The 20,600-nt window shown below is 41.3% G+C and overlaps 1 protein-coding gene across 8 annotated transcripts in view; it reads right to left on the minus strand.

The window, feature by feature from the left end:
• LOC120744456 (apoptosis-stimulating of p53 protein 1-like) overlaps positions 1-20,600 on the minus strand; it is a 56,871-nt gene that overhangs the window by 17,124 nt on the left and 19,147 nt on the right. For 3 of the 8 annotated variants that reach the window (XM_040048877.1, XM_040048876.1, XM_040048878.1), the window contains exons 4-5: positions 16,368-16,432; positions 3,613-3,708 (exon numbers count right to left, since the gene is read on the minus strand). In XM_040048877.1, coding sequence (XP_039904811.1) covers positions 3,613-3,708; positions 16,368-16,432 — 161 coding nt within the window. The other 5 variants (XM_040048882.1, XM_040048880.1, XM_040048883.1 and 2 more) reach the window with 5 other exon arrangements.

Here is a 20,600-nt window from a genome sequence, read left to right on the forward strand (position 1 = left end):
TGCAAACCCAGCCAGAAAAAAAACTAAAAAGTACTATTTTTATATTATAAAAATAAGATTATCTGGTATACCAACTAAACTTAGCGAGGTTGAGCCCTTTTTCACTTGGAGAACCTGAAAGCCTGTCAAGCTGTCATTCAAAAATTTCATGAGTTCTCAGTGAAAAACAAATCACATTCAGTTTATGCACTGATAATAGAATTATTTCACGGTGCTCATGAATTTGATTTCCTCTGTGACCTTTCCAGGGAGTGCCCAACGTTTCGCCCTGTGACAGATGAAATAGGCCCCAGACCCCCACTGCAACCCTGAATTGGTTGAGTGGTTAAGAAGATTAATGGAAAGATGGATAATATTTCCTGGTTTTTGGTGCTTTGAGAACACATGCATGTGTTTTCACATTGTTCCCTCTCATTTTGCACACCTGCATGATTTTTCATGAATAAAATCTTATTTCAAATGTTGCTGAAATAGATGAGTGTGCCGCTTCATACCATGCATCCTGTTGTACACACATAATACCAGATTATATATATCAGCAGCACTAGCACCAGCAGCTTATTGCCGTGTTTAAGTGTTTATCTTTACTCTACATAAAACATGCATTTTCTGGACCATCACATCTGCAGCTTCACACAGCCGTCATCTATCTCAACCTCAACCTTTACTTGAGCCTTAAGATCTTAATAAAGCTGAAACTGTAAGTCAAACTTGGAGACACCAGTTACCCCACTCGTCTAATATTTTACCAAAGAACAGAATGTCAGATTCCTCATTAATGAGGAATTAATTAAAGGCTGGCATCACTTTACCAGGAGCAACAGTGAATTGGAGTACTTAATGACTTAAGTACAGTTTCCACAAATTGCAAAGAAATCTAGTGGGATAAACTGGGCCCTTTGGTGTGCAAGTACTGGTCCGTGGTCCACATGTTGGATGCCCATAGTTAGACCTAACAGACAGCTGGTCTTATGCATTCATAAAATATGAATTATTCATTTAAACGAGAAGTGTTTTCAGTGCTGAATAGTGAGGGCAGGAACACTTAATCATCTGGCCGTGCACATCCTTAGTCAACAGCATAATATTATAATAACTGCCATGCATGCAGTTTATTTTCACCCGATCATCACATCCAACTCCGAAGACCATCAGCTGCTATTGATTTTCATTTAAGCTTGTGTGTATCTATGTATCTGACACACACAATAAACTACAGTGAGGAGACAGAGAAAGGCTGTGATGTGTGATGCTGACTGAAGCAGTTTATACCACTCACTCTGTATTTTGCAGGTACATAGTACGGCTGACCTGTGTGTGTGTGCATGTGTGTGTGTGTGTCTCTCTTTCACATACACACACAAAGGGGAGGAGAAAAGGGCATGTTGGCAGGAAGCCGCCCTGCTAACACATTACACTGTTTACATTACAGGAGGGTGTTTAATTACAGACGTAGTGCAGGAATAAAAGTTTTTATGTTTTCGACTTTTTATTTTCCAGGAAGTCATCAATCTACGTTTCGTTATATTAATGTTGAGAAGACAGAAAATGTTTCTACATCAGCGCCTGGGAATTTTTTCATCCAGCAAGGAAATGCTTGAGCAAGCTGGAAGGAAACACTTAATAGCTGTCAAATTACAGAAGCAGTTAAACTGCTGCTTTAAAAAAAAAAGCTGGATATCAGCATTAAACTGACAGGCAAAAGAAATCACTTCCACAGCAGTCTTGAAAAACTCAAAATGGCCAAATAAAAGTTTGTGGTTGATGCATTTTATCGAAAACTTTACCAAATGAATGCCGTTTGGCTCACTTTCCTGTCTCCTTCCTGGAGTACAATACTGGGTAAACTTCCCAGCAGCTGTAGGTCCCTGCTGAACTCATTTCCTGCTAACTCAGAAGGCCACTTCCTGAATCTGGGGATGGGGCTGAATGACCATGATCTGTGTCTCCAGATATTTTCTCACATGTGCTGCAGCCCTGAAGCTTTCTAAACATCAGCCAAAAGAGTCAAAAGTGAGAAAAAGTCGAGTTCACACCACATCAAAAAAGAAGCATCTTTACCCCTTTCTTTGATAAAGACCTCTGTTCTGAATCCAGGCAGTATTTGTTTATCCCCAAGGGGCAATTAACATACAACAGAGCAGCATAACGTTGACGAGAAGGACAATAAGAACAAGCAATAAGAGTGAGACAATAAATACACAGAATATACAGTTTTAAAATTACACAGTTTTTAAATTAAAGTGACTGAAAGAGGGGGGAGAGAATAACATGAAAGCATGGGTCTATGCTGCCTTGTATCAATGCTTCATGCTTGTGGTGGTGGTTTAATGGTGCAGGAGATATTTTCCTGGCACACATTTGGCCCGGTAGCACCAACCGAGTATTGTTTAAATACCACAGCCTACTTGAGCGTTGTTGCTGACCATGTCCATGCCTCTATGACCACAGTGTACTTATCTCACACTCTAATTAATCTCATATTAGTTTCTTTTACATGACAATGAGTTCACTTTTAGTCCACTATAGCATGCTTGGGATGTAGTGGAATGGGGATTTGCATCATGGTTGTTCAGCCGATAAATCTGCAGCGACTGTGTGAGGCTATCACATCAATATGGACCAAAATCTCAGCACTAGCACGGTCCACCAAACAACATTTCTACAAGTCTAACTTCTTTTTGATGGTCAGCCTAGCTAAAAATCCATAGCTCAGTCTTCTGCAACAAAGCTGGCTGCAAGGAAAAACAAAACTTGCGTTTACAGTTCCAACACTCTGAAATGGGCTAGAACAAACTGAGCCTGTGGTGCTGTAGTTGCGTTCCTATTTTTAAGTTCAGCTCCTATGTGAAGGCTTTCCAAATGTTCAAACGACCCAAATTATGTTGCTCTAAAACAGAAACTCTTTCATGACAAAACAGACGCACTATGTAAAGACCCACACTGTCCAGTCTCTCAGATCTGCTCAAACTGTCTCCCTTCAACATCAACAACGTGTGCACATCTACAACTGACTGGGTATATATATGTACTTGAAAAAAACAACGACAAAAAAACTTAATCTGGGCGTAGCAATATTTTGACCCATGTCACCTTGGGCTTAAGGGGTTAACGTGCAAACTTCCCAGCACAAACTTACTGTGACCTTCAACTGTGCGAGTTTTCATCGATTTGTGCTGATGTGAGAAGAGCGCTGGTAATAGTCTGGAGAGCAGCTGTCATGTGCGCGTCCTCCTGCACGCTCCACCCAGGCAGCTCCCTCAGGTAAACCTCACTGAGTATTTCTGAACCAGACTATCTCCTGTGTGGTGCATGTAAGAAACTGCAGCCTCGGAAAAAGTCTTAACTCAATTCTCCCCAGCCTACGTCTGAAAACGACATCTCTCCTCCAGAGCCAATCTTTCACGTCGTTCCTCAAACCCTGAACTCAATCACACACACACACACAAAAAAGATGCATGTGATGTGATGCGCACACACATTCATCTGAGGCTCCAGGGGCCTCAAAGCCGACCTTTTCAGACAGACTCTAATGTAGCTAACCTTACATTAACTGACAGGCAATCCATCCAGCAGCTCTGTGTGCGTGTACAGTATGAGTGAGTGTTTTACCTTGGCGAGCAACATCTGTTGCTGAGCCTCTATTTGTTGTTGTTGTCTTGTGGCCATTTCTTGGAGCTCAGAGAGGGTCAGCTCCACACGGGGAACCTACACCGGCACACAGGGGTTATACATTAATACATTATGTACATAGAGACAGACAGTGTTTTCCCACAGTTTCCATCCATTACACGTCTCACTGTTGCTGTCGAGATGAAAACCCAAACTGTGACAGGAGATAAAGCACAGCTGCACACATATATCACCTCACATTTTAGGTCACTGAGCAGCTTCACTGAATGTTATTAGGCAGGCAGCTGGTGGCTCTGGAAGAGCGACAGAATTATAGTTTAGGGCTAAGAAAGAAAAAAAAAAAAATCGCCAGAATCATCCCCTTTCCCTCACAGCATTTCCTTACAGATATCAACATCTCTGGGAGAGTGCTTTGTTCAGGAATATCTTTCTAGAGACTGATGTGTGTTTGCGTGTACGTGTGAGGGTGGGAAACGGGGAGGAATGCCTTTAGCAGACAACAGTGGAAGGTTTCAACCCAGCTACATCCTACTATTGTGCACATTTACTTATGAACACACACAGACACACACTGCACCTGGGGTGTTATATTCATTTCCAGTTCACAGTGAAGTCAGACAAGCTGGATATGACTACATCTGTCCTTTAATAGCCAGGTTATCAGAACACGGCTCCACGATTACAATACTTTTCAACAGACTGTGGTACAGTATTATAATATTTAATAATTATTGTTTGACAGTTTGACTCCTACAACACCAGAAAGGTCTGGCCTCTGGAGATATTTTACTATCAGCGTGTGAATGGCTGATTATGACATAATACACTACATCAACTTAAGCCATCCTAGGACAGAGAAAATGGAGTTTCAACCTGGGATTAAAAATGCGATCATACTATTAAACCTCAGACAGGCTTACAGCTTCATTTAGTTTAACCCCCCATCCAGAGTAACATTGACGTATGAATATCATCCATCACTCCCATTTGGGCTGAACAAACTCCGCCTATTGTGCTGCAACTGTATTCTTATGCAAAGTTAATCCCAAATCTGAAGCTTTTCCAAATGTCAAAATGACTCAGATGATGTTCTACAAAAACAGAAACTGTCTTATGGGCAAATGAATACATGAGCATTAAAGATGAAGACTCTGTACACTGATATCTATTGAAATTTGATCCCATCAACATCTTCCATTTTTAAGACTCGTCGTGTGACTGTTGTTTCCAATTTTGAACCCCTAACAGATGAGCCATCTGCCCACATCACCGGGCGAGAATGTGTGTTGTGAATAATTTTTAAAAAACTGCGAACTTTTAAGTTATGCTTAGTTTATTGCATCACATCACCAAGAAGTATTTATTTCCTTGGTCAGCCGAGGAAACACTATATGATTAGTATAGTAGATTACTTATACGGCACAGATATCTATTAGGGCAGTTTGATCATCTAAAAGGAATCAGTCGGGACCTGAGATGAAACCCTGAGGAATACCAGAGTTAACAGATTGTAGTGGGACAACATTATAAGTAATATAAACGAGTATGGCAAAATCTAAGATGGTTATTAGTATAAATGATATACTCACAAACAGTGAGTATCAGAGTATCAGTAACAGAGGTCTAAACAGTAAAACCAGTGCAGATGGGCCTTAAATGGGAATCGCTTGTAAAGGCCAGCAGGGGGCGGTTGCTCAAGAACAAGACAGATTGGATAAAATTCTTGGCAACTGACTCGTGATTACTTTAGTAAACCCTTTTCTCTTGAGTTTATGGGCTCAATCACTAGTTTCAAGTCCAATGTAATAAAACATGATGTTCATTTTATAAATTATGGTCCTTATTAGTGACCCTGAGACCTTGAGTATGCAATGTCCTTCGGTTTCTTTGTCATGTGTTTTCACTTGTGTCATCTGGTTTCAAAAAGCTGAAATGGTAATGGCCAAAATGCTTCAGAAACCAGCGATTACAATGTTATTGGCTGACATTACAGTGGCTACTTCCTTCTTTATACTCAGTCTTTGGATACACAGTTTTAAAGGGTCAGTTCATCTATGTTCAGTGCACTAAAATCATTTTTACTTATGTGAGTTCTGAGTTCTGATCATTGCAGGTTTTTGCCAGATGTCTGCTTGAAACCATGGATGGTTTTTCTTTTGATGGCGCTCAAGGAAAAAAAAATCCCAAATCAGTCTTTTTATCTAAATAATCTACAGTCTTCTCTGTGAGAGCTACATTGGTGTCTGTTTGACTTGAATATGATTATTGGCAGTACTTCAGTGGCCTGAATTTGGGGACTGCTCCGATTATCGGACACAGAAACTGGAGACAGAAGAGTCTGTTGTTGCTGGCATTTAATGGGACTTGGAGTAAGGGTTGAGTAGTTCAAGTAAAAATGATTTTTTTCCCAGTGATAAGACAGAAATAGTTTCCAAACGTTAAATTAGGGTCGAAGAGGACAGAGGCCACTGCAAATTTTGTTAAATGTGTGAAAAAATATTGATGTCTAAGTGGAGACTTAGATGTGCCATGACTAAGGGAGGCGCTGATGAATAACTCCATTACCCTGAACAGCGCCCTTGGGTTATGACACAAGTTGTGAAATCAGTGAAACAAATTAAAATCATCATCAATTTAACTACTGGAAGCTCTAACTCTGGCAGCACTAGTGCTATGCTAAATATCAGTATTGGTGATTAATAGCCCTGACAGCGACACTGTGCTATAGACCGTGGACTGAGTTACGTAAATCTACATAAAACATAATGCACACATAGTGTATTCCACTGCAATACATCATGTGTTAGACAGTGACATTATGCACAATACACAAGGTTTTCCAGGCAGCGTCGCCACATATCATTAGCTAATTGCTGACTTTTGGGATCCTGTGGTTCCTCACTTTGATGTGCAACAATAATTGCATTGTTTTCTCATATCTCAAGAGTAATATCAGAGCCAATCAGCATAAGACACTTTAAGATTTTTTATATTTTTTAAGCCCTTTCAGTCTGATATCCCTTTAAAATGTATATAATGCATAGATGGAACTACAGGGTGGGGCTTCAGACAAGCAGCAAAAAGGAGTTTTTATGCTTACATGCAGTAACCATACGTGGTTGATGAAGGATGCAGTCAGACTAGGCACACTTGTCTTGTGCCATGCCTGAGCCTGATAGCCTCCCCTCCACACAGACTAAACTAAAACTGCGCAACAGCATGCTTCAGTCTTTTCTGTCCACTGCTGAAACCACTGCTCCTTTCTCTCTCTCTCCTCTCAGTTCCTCGTTCTTTTAGTGCACGCTCTGCATTTTTATCATGAAGAAAAGTGCTTTTGCAGAGCATCGTGAGATTCATGAGTTTATGTATTTATGCTTTAATTGGTGTCGTTTCACATCGGCCTTTCTCGTTGCCTTATTGATTTATGAATTTGTTAACATGGCGATTTTCAGTTAAACTTCAGAAATGCTGTTGTTGGTGCCAAAATGTTGAAGTTCTACATAGTTACAACATGCACAACATGTCCTCTCGGACCCACCTGTTAAAGTCAGACAGGGCAGAACGGATGGATGGTCTGACTTTGGGGGTCAAACATGCTCAGGCACAGCTCTGATCACCTAAAGTGAGTATACACTTCATTTTTACTCTGATATAAAGCTGTCCAGAGACCATATATAGATTTCAGGCACCTAGTGACATAATGTGGCAGGACCTGAGATAAATTCTCTCAACTTCCACAGAGTGCAGGATGCCACTGATTGACATATGACCTCATGGTAAATACATTAGTGGCTTACCAAGGCAACCAGAGCCTAAAATGCCCACTAGTGACCAGCAGTCAGTTTCAAAGTCATGCATGATGATGGACTCGTTTCCAGTTGCAGCTTAATGCCCGTACAGTCACCTGGATGAGTTGCCAGCATTCTTCCTCATGCTCCATGCATAACAATCCTACTACTGCCAGCACTGAGGACCTTTTAGAGCTGTTCATTTGAATATGTTTTAGTAAAATTTTTCCTGCCGTGTATGATTTTTGTTCCATTTTTCACGTTATTCATTAAATTATATTGTCATCTTTTTTCTGCCTCTGCTCTCCATCACAGCCGAGCCTGCTCCTATTTTACCTTTAAGCAAGAAAAGTAATTGTTTTCTTTCTATTGCTTTTGTATCACGAGTGTTTGCACAGGAGTACACGTGTGTGTTATTTGAAAATGTACTAAACTAGAACCCTGCAATGCATCAGCACTTTTCACATTTTGGAGCCATCGCAAATACATTTTAGAAGCATCTAGAAAAACCTCTGAAGATTCGACTGCAGCTGGTTTCAGAAAAGCAAACATGATACGTATTGCTCTGTAAACACCCTGAGCAGTTTTGCTGACTTCCTCAGTTTAAAAACCTCCGTCTGCAGGACTGAGGCTGAGGATCGCTTGTCAGTCAAAGCAGTGTGTGAGACAGTTTTCCTGGGATTTCCTGCCACTGAAGTCCTCTAAATGCTTCAGCTTCTAGCTTTCCACTGATTCAAATGGGAACATGCACTCCAGCTACAGGAAAGTTAAAAATTCACCTGACACTTAGCCACAGTGTCATGCCGCTCATGCTGTTAAGACACTTTAACACATCCTGCAGACTGTGTTGCTGCGAGCCCCCCGCTGACGTTAACATGCAGTTCCTACCAGCATCCCGCTGTGCTGTATTTACCTGCAGGCTGTCCCATGTGATCCTGCAGGAGCGGACTTTAATTTTGCTGCATTGTCCTTCAACAGTAAATTCCTGCACCAAATCTACCTCATTCCACTCCATCCTCACAAGCGTCTCAGAGACACGCCGGACCTTAATGGTTTCTGATGGAAAAGCGTTGCCAGAGGCTCGCACGAGAACCGCTTAAAGAGGAGGAAATGAGAGCGATCCTTATCACAACTTTCCCTCTCGTCCGCCTGGTGATGTGCTGAGATTTACGACACTCGCTCTTCCTCTCCCTCACTCGTTCGGCCCACACACCCTCCTTTCTCCTCCTTTCTCTCTCTCTCTCTCTCTCATAAAAACTCTCGATTATTAGTGCGTTCTCATGTGACGTTTTTACAGAGAGCAAATCCCACCGATGTGACACCGCTTTCAACTGCCACAGTAAACATGAAAAAACACAAATAGGTGCGAAACGAGAGAAGGAACTCATCGCCGCCCTCGTTTTCTGTTTTCTTTCAGTATCACCCTCTTTTTCTGTTATTGCTCTCAGTTTCCAGTCTCTTCGACCTCAACCTTTTCTTCATCTATTCGTCTCCACTCCTCCTTCACTTTTCTCTCTGCTTATTAAGCCCAATCTTTCTCCATATCTGTATTCTTTCATCTCTCTTTCTCTCAGTCCTTGTCATTTCTCTGCAGCTGGCTTTTTGCTGCAGCGACATCCTCTCTCACTCTCTTTCCCTCTCTCTCCTCTCACACCTCCCTTTTTCTTTCTCCTACTTTCTCTCAGAAGGAAAATCACTGCACCACAGCCTGATGGGGCACTAGCTGCTCTCATCAACCTCTGCCTCCTGCTCCAGATGTGTGGTGTAAAAAAGGTGAAGATGATCAATGGCTGTGGTAGTATGCATGGCGCACACACTATACAGTTAACAGCTGACTGCTGCTGCGTCATATTTTCATTCACACACACACACACACACACACACACACACACACACACACACACACACACACACACACACACACACACACACACACACACACACACACACACACACACACACACACACACACACACACACAGTGACATGTGACTCAGATGCTGCATCGCACATTTTCATCTTTCACACAGACAAACACACATTAGTTATTCCTCAAAGACATCAAAACTCTCACAACCTCCGGCTTTTAATGGAAATCACAGCCAACAGATATGTTGCCAGAGCAACACTAAAATCATTTTAGATATGACAATTTTGCACACATCCAAGAAGAAATAGCAAAAATGTTACTTTTAACAGTTTAATAGCTGAAGTTCAGATCTCCCAATAATTTAATTCTTACAATGTTTTTCCAAACTTGACTAAAACGTGACCTCTTTTCTATGAGTGACTCCAGGAAGGTTGGCAAAATTACTTGGGTTTTTAAGGAAATGGAAATCTTGACGCTAGTATCTGCAGACTGCAATGGAAACACCAAGAACATTAACTATTGCACCGGTGCCATCAATGAGTTCAGTCTGCAGCCACTTTAAGAAGAGGATCACAGGGCATTCTTCTAACTTGGGTAAGTTTAAGGGAGATACCAGAGCTTTTAACTTAGTTACTTCTGTAACTAAACATCAATTACATTTAAAGTGTTTTCTTTTTGCGGCCTGCATTGTTGTATTGTTGTTCTAAATGTTTTATAGCAGGTGAATAGTCCGTTTCAGGTTTGCATCACTCATTTAATAATGCATAACACAAAGATTTCAATAAAGAGCTTCAATATTTTTGTGGATACAGTGTTATAGATGCAACATTAGGATGTTCAAAGATCCATATTTGGACTTTGCTTTTAGATGGAGGTGTTCTGGTGCTTTGTTTGGCTCCAGGATCCACATTTTGGCTGTCAAAACCCTTTTCCACCAACACTTTGCTGTGCCAGTGCAGAGCCAGTTCTGTCTTGGTGTCTTTTCAGAAACAGCCCACATTTACAGAATAACGAGAACAAAATATTTACTAATAGAAGTTTGGATCCACTTATCTGTCCTGATTTTCATTTCATTGAAGTTACCCAACTTTTTGTTTTTGGTGAGAACATGTGGAACCGGTTCTAGACTGGAAAAGAGCAATTTGTGCCGTGGACTCCTGATAGACAGAGGAGCTGCTTTCTCACTCATGGTCCACGTGGAAAACAGTGATCTGAAGGTGACTGAAGTTTCTGATGTGCTTTTTATGCTGTGCCACGTTTCCTTCTTGAAAAAATGATTAAACATCTACATGCCTGGATGGCAGTAGAGTGTGTGATCTGGGTTTTGATCTCAACCATGTGGGTGCTCACCTGCTTTGCTCAGTTGTCAGTTTTGTTGGCTCTAACTGGTGGGGAAGTCCTAGTTTAGGGCAAACAAAATTGGGCTACTTTGATGACAGCAGGGGGTGGCTTTGAGGCTTGGATAGTAATATTTGGTGTCAGACAACCCTGGCAACCTGAGCAGTGTGTGTTTTTCAGCTGTAAACTACTTTCTCATGGTGCAATCGTGCCTCTAATCTGAAGCACATGGAGATATTTGACCTTCTTAGTGTGTGCACACTGCCTTTCTCAACAGTGCTCAAAGTTATGCATACAAACACACACATTGTTCTGATCATAGGTCCCTCCAGTAATAAAACCCATCCCCTGCCCATCTGCTGTGCACCTCCAGTAAAAATATTTCTCTAAATCTACAATAACAGCCTTCAGACATTCCTGAAGCCCCAGGCCGGACCAAAGGGGAGAGCTCTGTTATCAGAAGAGCTTCAGTAACCAACATCCACACAGCAGGGTGGCCTGGTGGCTGCAAACATCCTATAACTGAAAGAGCTCATCTTTGAACTTGTCCATCATGTGACCCGACTGTGTCCTTGGGCAAAGCAGTTAACAGCATTTAATTTAAGAGTATAGGAAGCTTCGGCACAGCAGCACCTGGACTTGCGTCACAGGAGGCAATTCAAGTCCGCAGACGCCCCTGACCCTGGACTTTGAAAGGCTTCATATTAATTTAAATCAACACATCCCCTGATGTGTGTTTGGTCAAGAGCGCTCAGACACACCTGACTGCTTAATATATCCCACAGCAGCGCTCCCACATGCAGCTGGATGGAGTTGAGTTACACAGAGCAGGATCAGCAAACTGAATTCTGTGCCTTAACTCAAAGTGTGTGACGGCCCTCGTGGTTACTCTGAGGTCAGGGGCGAGGTTTGTAAGAGGGTGTGCTGCAAAGGGAAAGACCTGCAAGACACCAGCATTAAGTAGTAACAGCTACTCATTTATTGACCAACTAGCACTGTGTCAGTCAGATGAGAAACTATATGCTAACATGTTTTTCCTAAACAGAATAAAGTGAAACAACACAGCGACCATCTCTAATTTAGAGTATGTGTCAGTCCTTCAAAGAGCGGCACAGTTTGAGGACACAGACGGCTCCCTGATGCAGTTAATGTCAGCATGAAAATTTAATTTCATCTGTAATTTATTATGCATCAGTACTATTGGCTAACAGCAGGACAGTATATGCTAACAAAATGCACCACTCAGAGCCATGCCAAATGTGTCAGAGGGAATCCTCTTGATTTGTTTTTTCCCTGAGATGCGAGCATAAAAATATGACACATTTCCCAACCAGCCCCATCTGGACTGGTCATTAGACAGCCATGCCCTCCTTTCCCTAATATTGTTAGAAACTAGCTGGGTCCTGACCAGGTTGGTGTATGCTAATAACTATTATATGCTACCAACAAACAGAGTTAGTACTTCAAAAACTTTCAGTTTACAATTAAATGTCTATCAGTGTTTTTTGACTTGTGGCTCCGTGTTGCAGTAGTTAAGGCTTCAGGCCACCAAAGATTATTGGGGAAAACTGTGAAATTCGGTAACCAGGGAGTGGCTACAGGAGGTTGCTGGCCAGGTAAAATCGATCCATAATCCACATTGATCCATACGATGACCTGTCTGCAAACGCTCGCCATTTACTCTCCGAGCTCCAGAGAAAGGTGTGGCTTTCTGCTACAATCAACACAATTCAAAAGGTACATCACACCTTTCACAGTTTCACTACTGCTTGACGTGTCGTGTTTTTGTGTTTCAAACTGTGGGCAACCAGGTGAATCTGCTAGTGGCCAAAACAACTGCAAAGAGGTTTTCATTGCTGTACTACAAACCTTTTTGCAACCAATTTCACTTAGTGACTGATAGGAAAGTCCAGCACCAAAATCCAGTTGGGGAATACATATTTATTCCTAATGACTGGTGATTGTCAAGGCGTCACTGGCTGGTCTCTAGACTCCTGTGATTGGGGCCTAATACCAGTTTCAGACCAGAAGGAGACACAAACCCAGCCTCACAAGCCAGTCATCTTCTATTGCAGGTCCCAAATTCAGATAAATGAAAATGCTGCATCAGAATGGCATCCAACATCTAAAAAATATAACAATAAATCTGTGCCAAATCAAACATGTGGATCCATCTGTTGTGGTAAAGTCTTCAGAAATACTTAAAAAAAATCTGAGCAGTTTGAGGCATAAATGAAACTCTACATGATTTTCTCTGTAGCTGTGCACACACGTAATGATGGATAGACTGAAAACCTTGTGGCGTAGATGAAAATATCACAACTAAAATCATCATCCAGGAACCACAAATACAGGTAAAAAATGTCACTACAATCTGTAAAATATAACCATCAAATATAAATTAGTCTTTACTCGACTGACTTTACTAGGCTGCTCTTGGAGCTCGTGTATTTGTCCTTTTTTGTCGGAGAATGACAAAGTCTGGTCTACTTTTTAAAGAAAACAGGGAATACTCACTTATCCTGGATTGTTGCAGTCAAAAACTTAAAGGATCAATCACTATTCATCAGTGAATAACAATTCTAAAAACTACTACACACCGATCTCTTTCACACATCGCTGTCATCTTTACATCATCCTGTGGCAAGAAACAGCATCTGGTGTGCGTTTGTGTGCGTAAGTGAGTGAGCGCTTTTGGATATGATTACACAGCGCCAACAGCTACACCCCAACTCGGAGACACGCTTCCAAATCCCAAAGTAAGGCTGACACACACACACACACACACACACACACACACACACACACACACACACAGACAAAATAACACAGTCAAGCAAGAAGAAGCCACACCCTGTTTTCACAAGATGTAAACCACACTGATTCACTGACACACAGAGAGACACACGGCCAAACGCTCCACCCTGACACATAGACAAACTGCTCGTAAAGTATCCAGCCAATGTGTGTGAGTGCAACCAGAGTCAGAGAATATCTCTCGGAAGTTTAAGGAGGAGAAAACAAGCTTATACACAATTATTCACTCGCTCAAAGTCACCTTCAGATTGGCTTCTGTTTGGTGGAGTTATTCTACTGTTTCATCTAAAGTGAAAAGGTCAAAAAAAGTGGAAATCGCATCAACGTAGCTTCAAACACACACACACACACACACACACACACACCCATATAAAAAGAAATGGACCAAAACTCACCCCCTCTGTCTTGTTGTGCCTCAGATCTTTTTGCTTTAAAGCAAATGTTCAAGGATGAAGACGAAGAAACACGGAGACCTTAAGAGTGTGAAGGAGTGTGTGAGGTGAAAGGAAGACGAGACGAGGGAGGAGGAGCTGTTTGGCTCACTAGCAATCCTCTTAGCCTGGTTATGTCATGGGACCAAGCTAATCCTACCTTCACTGACTGACCCACACACACACACACACACAGAGGATGACCATCCAGCAGACTGACCAACACCAATACGCACAAAAACAGTCTATGACTGGCTAGCCGAGGCCTAACCCAGATATACAAAGCAAATGTGCAGTTTGTGCTGAAACACAATGGTTTGCATGGTTCAAAATAGCTGTTAGTGACAAATTAAAAGCACCAAACATGAGGTCAGTTGCTCTTTTTACTGCATGACCTCAAGATAACAGGATAAGGCACGCTGGCAAAGCAAAACATGGTTAGCTGAAGGACTGACTCAGGCTGGTGACAAAAGACTAATTACCCTTTTTTTCTCTTTGTGAATTTATAAACAGCAATTACAGTGTGCATGTATAGTGCATGTGCTGTGTTTGTGTGCTCGCATGGTTGTTCCTGGTAGAACAGTTCAATCATCACTGTCACTAATCCCCCGGCTAATCCGCTGCACTACACACACAGACAAATACATACACGCAAACGTGCACATGCATTGTGCTGTACGTGTGGGAATACTGGCTCACAAAGACACACTCATACAATTACTTCGCTGCGACTACGGGGTTTATTTTGTATTCCTCAAATTAAATGCTATTAAGGAAAGTTTAAAGAGCCAGATGTCTTTTATCCTTCGCTGACTGGGATTATTTCTTGCATTTATTTTGAAAGTCAAACCCAAAAGCTATCAAAATAAATTATAGGAACATTTGTGCAAACAGAGGGTATGACTAACCAAATCCACCTTTAAAGCTCACCAATAAACACTTAGTGTATCTCTATTGGTCCATGCATGAAACACCAATATGTGCGGTACAAACAAGCTTGGTTAACCCTTTTAGATTGCCAGATATCCCTTTAGTTTATGGGTCACATTCAGTCCAATCTGATCTCAAGTGGGCCGGACCTGTAAAACTGCTGCATGATAACCAAAGTGTCTTTTAATGCTTACATCATTTCTTCATCATTTTACAAAAACAGCCCGAGTAGTTAATTTCAGCAGCATGTATTATTACATTTGCAAATCACAGCGAATCTGCAAAAGCAAAAACATGTTGACTTTGAATTTTGAGTTCTAACCATTTCAGATCTAGAATTGACTTTCCAGATATTTCTATGTATGCAAAAGACTGCTGACATGACATCACCAGGAGCAGCAGTGCAGCTTATTAAAAAAAACAAACAAATGAGAATAAACTGCATTTTCCATTCTTGCAAAGACATCCAGGTGACCTTTTGACCCCCGGGCTGCATGTTTGTCACCTCTGTGCTAGTATACTTTACCTTTACAGGCCACGATTTCCCTCCTTTTCCAGTCGTTGCTCTTGCCACAGTTTCTAGCAGTAAGCAGAATCCAAATGCAGGACTCGCAGACAAAACAAAGTAAATGAAAACTAACCTTCAATTAAGTCAACAAAAATAACACTCCAAACTCTTGGAAAGAGCACACACAGGGCATTAACACACACAAAAACAACAGGAAACTGAGGCTATATACAAACACACAGACATGCAATCAATGGAAGAGGAAACAGGTGGGAAATGGGGCACAGCTAAAACTAATCACATACAAAAGAAGTAAAACTAAATACAAAACACGAGAGACTAATCATGACGACGAAGAAGATGCGGGAGAAGATTAATAACTCAAAGAACGCAAAATCCAAGCAAAACACAAAACCTTAAACAGAAGCTAAACCAGGAGAAATAACCTGAACCTCACAATGACAAAACCCACAGGCCATGATGGCGCTATGCCAAACTGGCTGCAGGTTAAACCACAGACAGCCCAAAGCTGTGGCCTGAAGAGGCCGTGTGCTATCTGGAATCAAGGAAGTCATAACTGACATGGATGGTCTCAAAGCTGTGGGTGTTTGTTTGTGTGCTGCAGCTCTTCACCGAGTCCTCATCTTCAAATTTTATAACAGAGGTGTTTTGATGAAATTTTACAAACCTGAACCTAACGTGGAGCTTCAGAGGAACAGAAACAATCCCAGTTTAATAAATCAGAATATTCTTTTGGTGCATGCACATCAGTATGAATCCTGCAGTTTTAGAAATAAAACCTCTGATATGTCATGCTTAAATAACTGCATGATATATTTTTTTGTAGTTACATATACAAAACATAGACTGTGTGTATAAACATGCTGTAACTGTACAGAATCAAAATCTCAGGAGACAATGAAAGCCTGGATGTTGAGGTTGAGCCAATTGGAGATGCAGAACGTGGCCTGTCGTGTTCCTCGTGTGTGTGTGTGTGTGTGTGTGCGCGTGTGTGTGTGTGTGTGTGTGTGTGTGTGTGTGTGTGTACCAACCTTGTCATTAGCACTTTCTGCTGTTGCTGCTGTGGTCCAGCTCTGCTCCAAAGGCTGCTGACTTCCTGCATATAAATGAACAATGAAAAGAAATGTGTGCAGAGATATTGAAACAGCATATTAAAACTGGACCTGGGTGTGCTGAGCCCTGTGACCTGGCAGACATGTGACTGACACACACAGAAACAGAGCCTTGGCCTTAATTAACCACCGAAGCGCGCGTGTTCGCCTTATCGCAAGGATAAACGAACAGGATGTGAAAATCTGCTTTCTTTTCCCGTACACCGCATACTAATCATTATTATTATTTTAACACTTTATTTTCAAAATAGAGAATATTTACAGCAAATACTGACGACATAATTGGTGTTCACAAAAAGAACAATAACAATATAGTAAAAAAAAAAGAGAGAAAATCCTTTTTTTGCACCCAAAAAGAAAAAAGGGATCCACTTATCTGTCCTTATATGTCATAATTAATTATTATGACATATTAATATCTTCAGTTGAATGTAAGCTCTCCTTTAAGGATGTCAGCACTAGGGATGGGTACCGGTATCCGGTGCCATGATGGCACCGGTTCTGACATAAACGGTAGTAACCAGACCGAAAAGCAGCACACATTTCGGTGCTTTATTTTTCCTGAGCTGTGATACACTTTAGATTCTAGCCAATCATTTTACGTTTCCGAGGATAGTAGGCGGGTCCAGGTACGTACGTTCTTTTAGAGCAGAGCTACAGATTAAAAATGCCCAAGGCGAAGCGGTCAAAAGTCTGGCTGTACTTCACAGCAAAATATGCAAACTCAGCAGCCTGCAACAAGTGCTTTAAGCTGATACTGTGATACTGTCAAAGGAGGTAACACCTCGAATCCGATGAAACACCTGGCGACGCATAGCGTTTTTGTTAAAAGCCAAGAAATGCGCCGTATTTGATAGCTTGCTGCGAGACCTCACACCGAGCACATCTACTGCGGGTGTGGTGCCTGTTATCGGACCCGGAGCAACATCCCCAAAAACCCGAAGAGGAGAGTCCTGGCCCCTAGCCCTGCCAGTGTAGCAGAAATGGTGACGGATGATGATGGCAGCAGCAGCCGTTCTTCTCTGCGTGAGTAGCTTAATGTTGTTCGTGTGTAATTTATGTTGTGTAGGCTAACCACGTTATTACATTAATGCATGTAAGGTGAACTAGCAAACATCATCATAGCTACATGCGGCTGTCTTCTTGTTTGATGGCAGATACTCCCTTCACCCTGGCCAAAAAGGCTAAAATGACCAAAGAAAAAGTGGAAAACAGTTAAACATGAGAGGTTTTTGGACAAAGTTTGTGTTTTTTTCCATTGATTAAGCACTGCTTCCAGCCAAGAGTGATACCATATATGCCCCATAGCTGCAGAAAAGGCTAACATTGTTATCTTTTTACAAAAAAACAGCTGAACATGAGAGGTTTTTGGACAAAGTTTGTGTTTTTTCCATTGTTTAAGCACTGCTTCCAGCCAAGAGTGATACCATATATGCCCCATAGCTGCAGAAAAGGCTAACATTGTTATCTTTTCACAAAAAAACAGCTGAACATGAGAGGTTTTTGGACAAAGTTGGTATTCTCCATTCCGTTTCAAAAGTACCGGTTTGGCACCGGTATCGGATAAAACCTAAACGATACCCATCCCTAGTCAGCACATAGATCACTGGGCAGCCCCAATAAAAATTGCCCAGGATCTTTACAAACTTTACTTTTTACAACTCCACTTATCTTTTAACTACATATTTCCAAAACTTGGAAATATAAGGGCATTCCCAAAAACAGTGAATACACATTCCTAGGGGGTGACCTGTTGGAATGTATTTGATTCACCACAGGACACCATATTTTCCATGTATTATCTTATATTGAATTCCTTTATTTATTACTTAGAAATAAGGAATGGGATCATTTACACTAAACCTCTCAAATCTCCTCACCATAGGCTTTCTGTAAATCATCCTGAGAACATTCCCAGCATTGTGATTATATTATTTCTGCAGGATGTTGTAAAAACCCAAAATAAAACCTTTATTTAAAGCAAACTTCACAATAATTTTCTATGGAGCCTGGAAGTGAGCAGGAATCCTGCGACGTCACATAGTGACAAATTTGAAGATATGCATAAAAATCTTTCTGAGGAAGGCCAAAGGTATTTTGAAACTGGGCAAAGGTCATAAGTTTGTTATTTTCATCAAACAGGTCTGCTGTTAGTTTGACACCTTTTCTGCACCAGGATCCAAATACAAGCAGGGAGAAAATCTCTCTTGCTGAGAGGAGGTGTAATGTGGGTAACTAAATCCTTCCTACCAATTTATGTCTGTTTATATCTCGCCATCTTATCATTGTGTTTGGAAGAATTGGATTGTCTTTCGTTTTGAAGCTGGGTTTATTTTCTACATGTAAGCTCTCCTACTAAATCAAAGGCATTACATCCCCATTTCTCAAAAGGAGTTTAAGATAACAGTAAAGCCACTCATGGATGAGCCTGCCATGACATGCCCAATTATAATGTCTAATGTTAGGGAAGGATAAACCTCTACAGAGAGCTGCACAGTCTTCTCCCTTGCCAAATAAATTTAGAAAAGTCTTTTTCAGTCTCTTTTGCTATCTTAGAAATATATAGTGGTAACAACTGAACAGAATAAAGTAATCTTGGCAGGATATTCATCTTTATAAGAGTTATTCTACCCATTCATGAAGCTGTCAGATTCATCCATCTTGTAAGGTCCTTCCTTTTTTTTTTCTTTTTGCACTCTGGTCAAATTGTGCCTCAAGAAGGTGTCAATTCAGAGTCAGTCCAGAAGAAAGGGGAAACAGATGGATGTGAAGTTTTACTATAAAACCAACTGGCATTGCTCTTGATTTTATCAAAGTTAATTTTATAGCCTGAGATCCAAAAAAGATAAACCCCCTGACGAGTGAGGCTCTTATCGCCCAACTAGCTTAAGCAATGTTGACGGCAAAACTTTCCCCAAAATCCTGGTTAAAAGATTCAAGAACTATCTCCCTCTCAGACTTAAATCAGGTCTTAAATCAGACCAGACTGGTTTAGTTAAAAACAGAGCACCTCTTACAAACATGAGAAAATTATAATTATCCAGTTTTCTATAGTGAATAAGATACAGGAGCTTATTATGTCCATGGGTGCAGAGAAGGCTTTTGATCGGGTAGAGTTGCCTTATTCATTTGAGGTCTTAGAAGAGTTTGTACTTGGAGAGGGCTTTATCAATTTTGTCAATTTTGGCCATAAGAAACCATAATAGTACAACAGCACTTCAAACAGATTCTGTGCCCTACAAGATATTTTTTTGTATGCTGATGATGTGCTCCTCTTCATCTCAAAATTGGAAAAATCTATACTCATGTTAATGTTGATCATTCAACATTTTTGGATCTCTTACTAATACCTTAAAATAACTTAATTACATGTAATTATGTAGCTCTGTATTTATCTGTTTTTAATCTATTAATTGCAGGATTCATCTTAGATCTACTAAGATAATAATAATAATAATAATGGATTGCATTTGTATAGTGCTTTTCGGGGCCCTCAAAGCACTTTACAATTCCACTATTCATTCACACACTGGTGGAGGCAGCTACATTTGTAGCCACAGCTGCCCTGGGGCAGACTGACAGAGGCGAGGCTGCCATATCGCGCCATCGGCCCCTCTGGCCAACACCAGTAGGTGGCAGGTGAAGTGTCTTGCCCAAGGACACAACGACCAAGACTGTCCGAGCCGGGGCTCGAACTGGCAACCTTCCGGTTACAAGACGAACTTCCAACTCTTTGAGCCACGATCGCTCAAAGAGTTGAGCTCAAATGAGACAGGTTCAATCTGGGCTAATCCCAGGCAGCTCCAACTTTCACCTCCAGCCAATAAAGCAGCCACAGCAGCACTCCCCATTCAATAAAGTAGTTAAAATTGTATTTAAGCACCAGCAGAGAGAAAGTTCACATCAAGCAGATCAATAACTAAATATACTGTGTACTCTACACTCTGGTTTTCACCGTGGGACATCGATCCATCAGTCCATCCATAATCTGACTCTTATCACGGGAAAGCGGTCTGAGAAGAAATGCTCAGACCTTCCTTTTGATGTAATCACTCCAGAAGTGTCAGGATTTCCTACTAAGCAGACATGCTGAGACACCTCACCACAGAGGGATCCAGGAGGTATCCTAGTCTGATGATGAGCTATGGCGCC

This window comes from Simochromis diagramma, unplaced genomic scaffold, assembly GCF_900408965.1.
Source record: "Simochromis diagramma unplaced genomic scaffold, fSimDia1.1 OVJJ01000305.1, whole genome shotgun sequence".
In the NCBI taxonomy this organism is placed as follows: Eukaryota; Metazoa; Chordata; class Actinopteri; order Cichliformes; family Cichlidae; genus Simochromis; species Simochromis diagramma.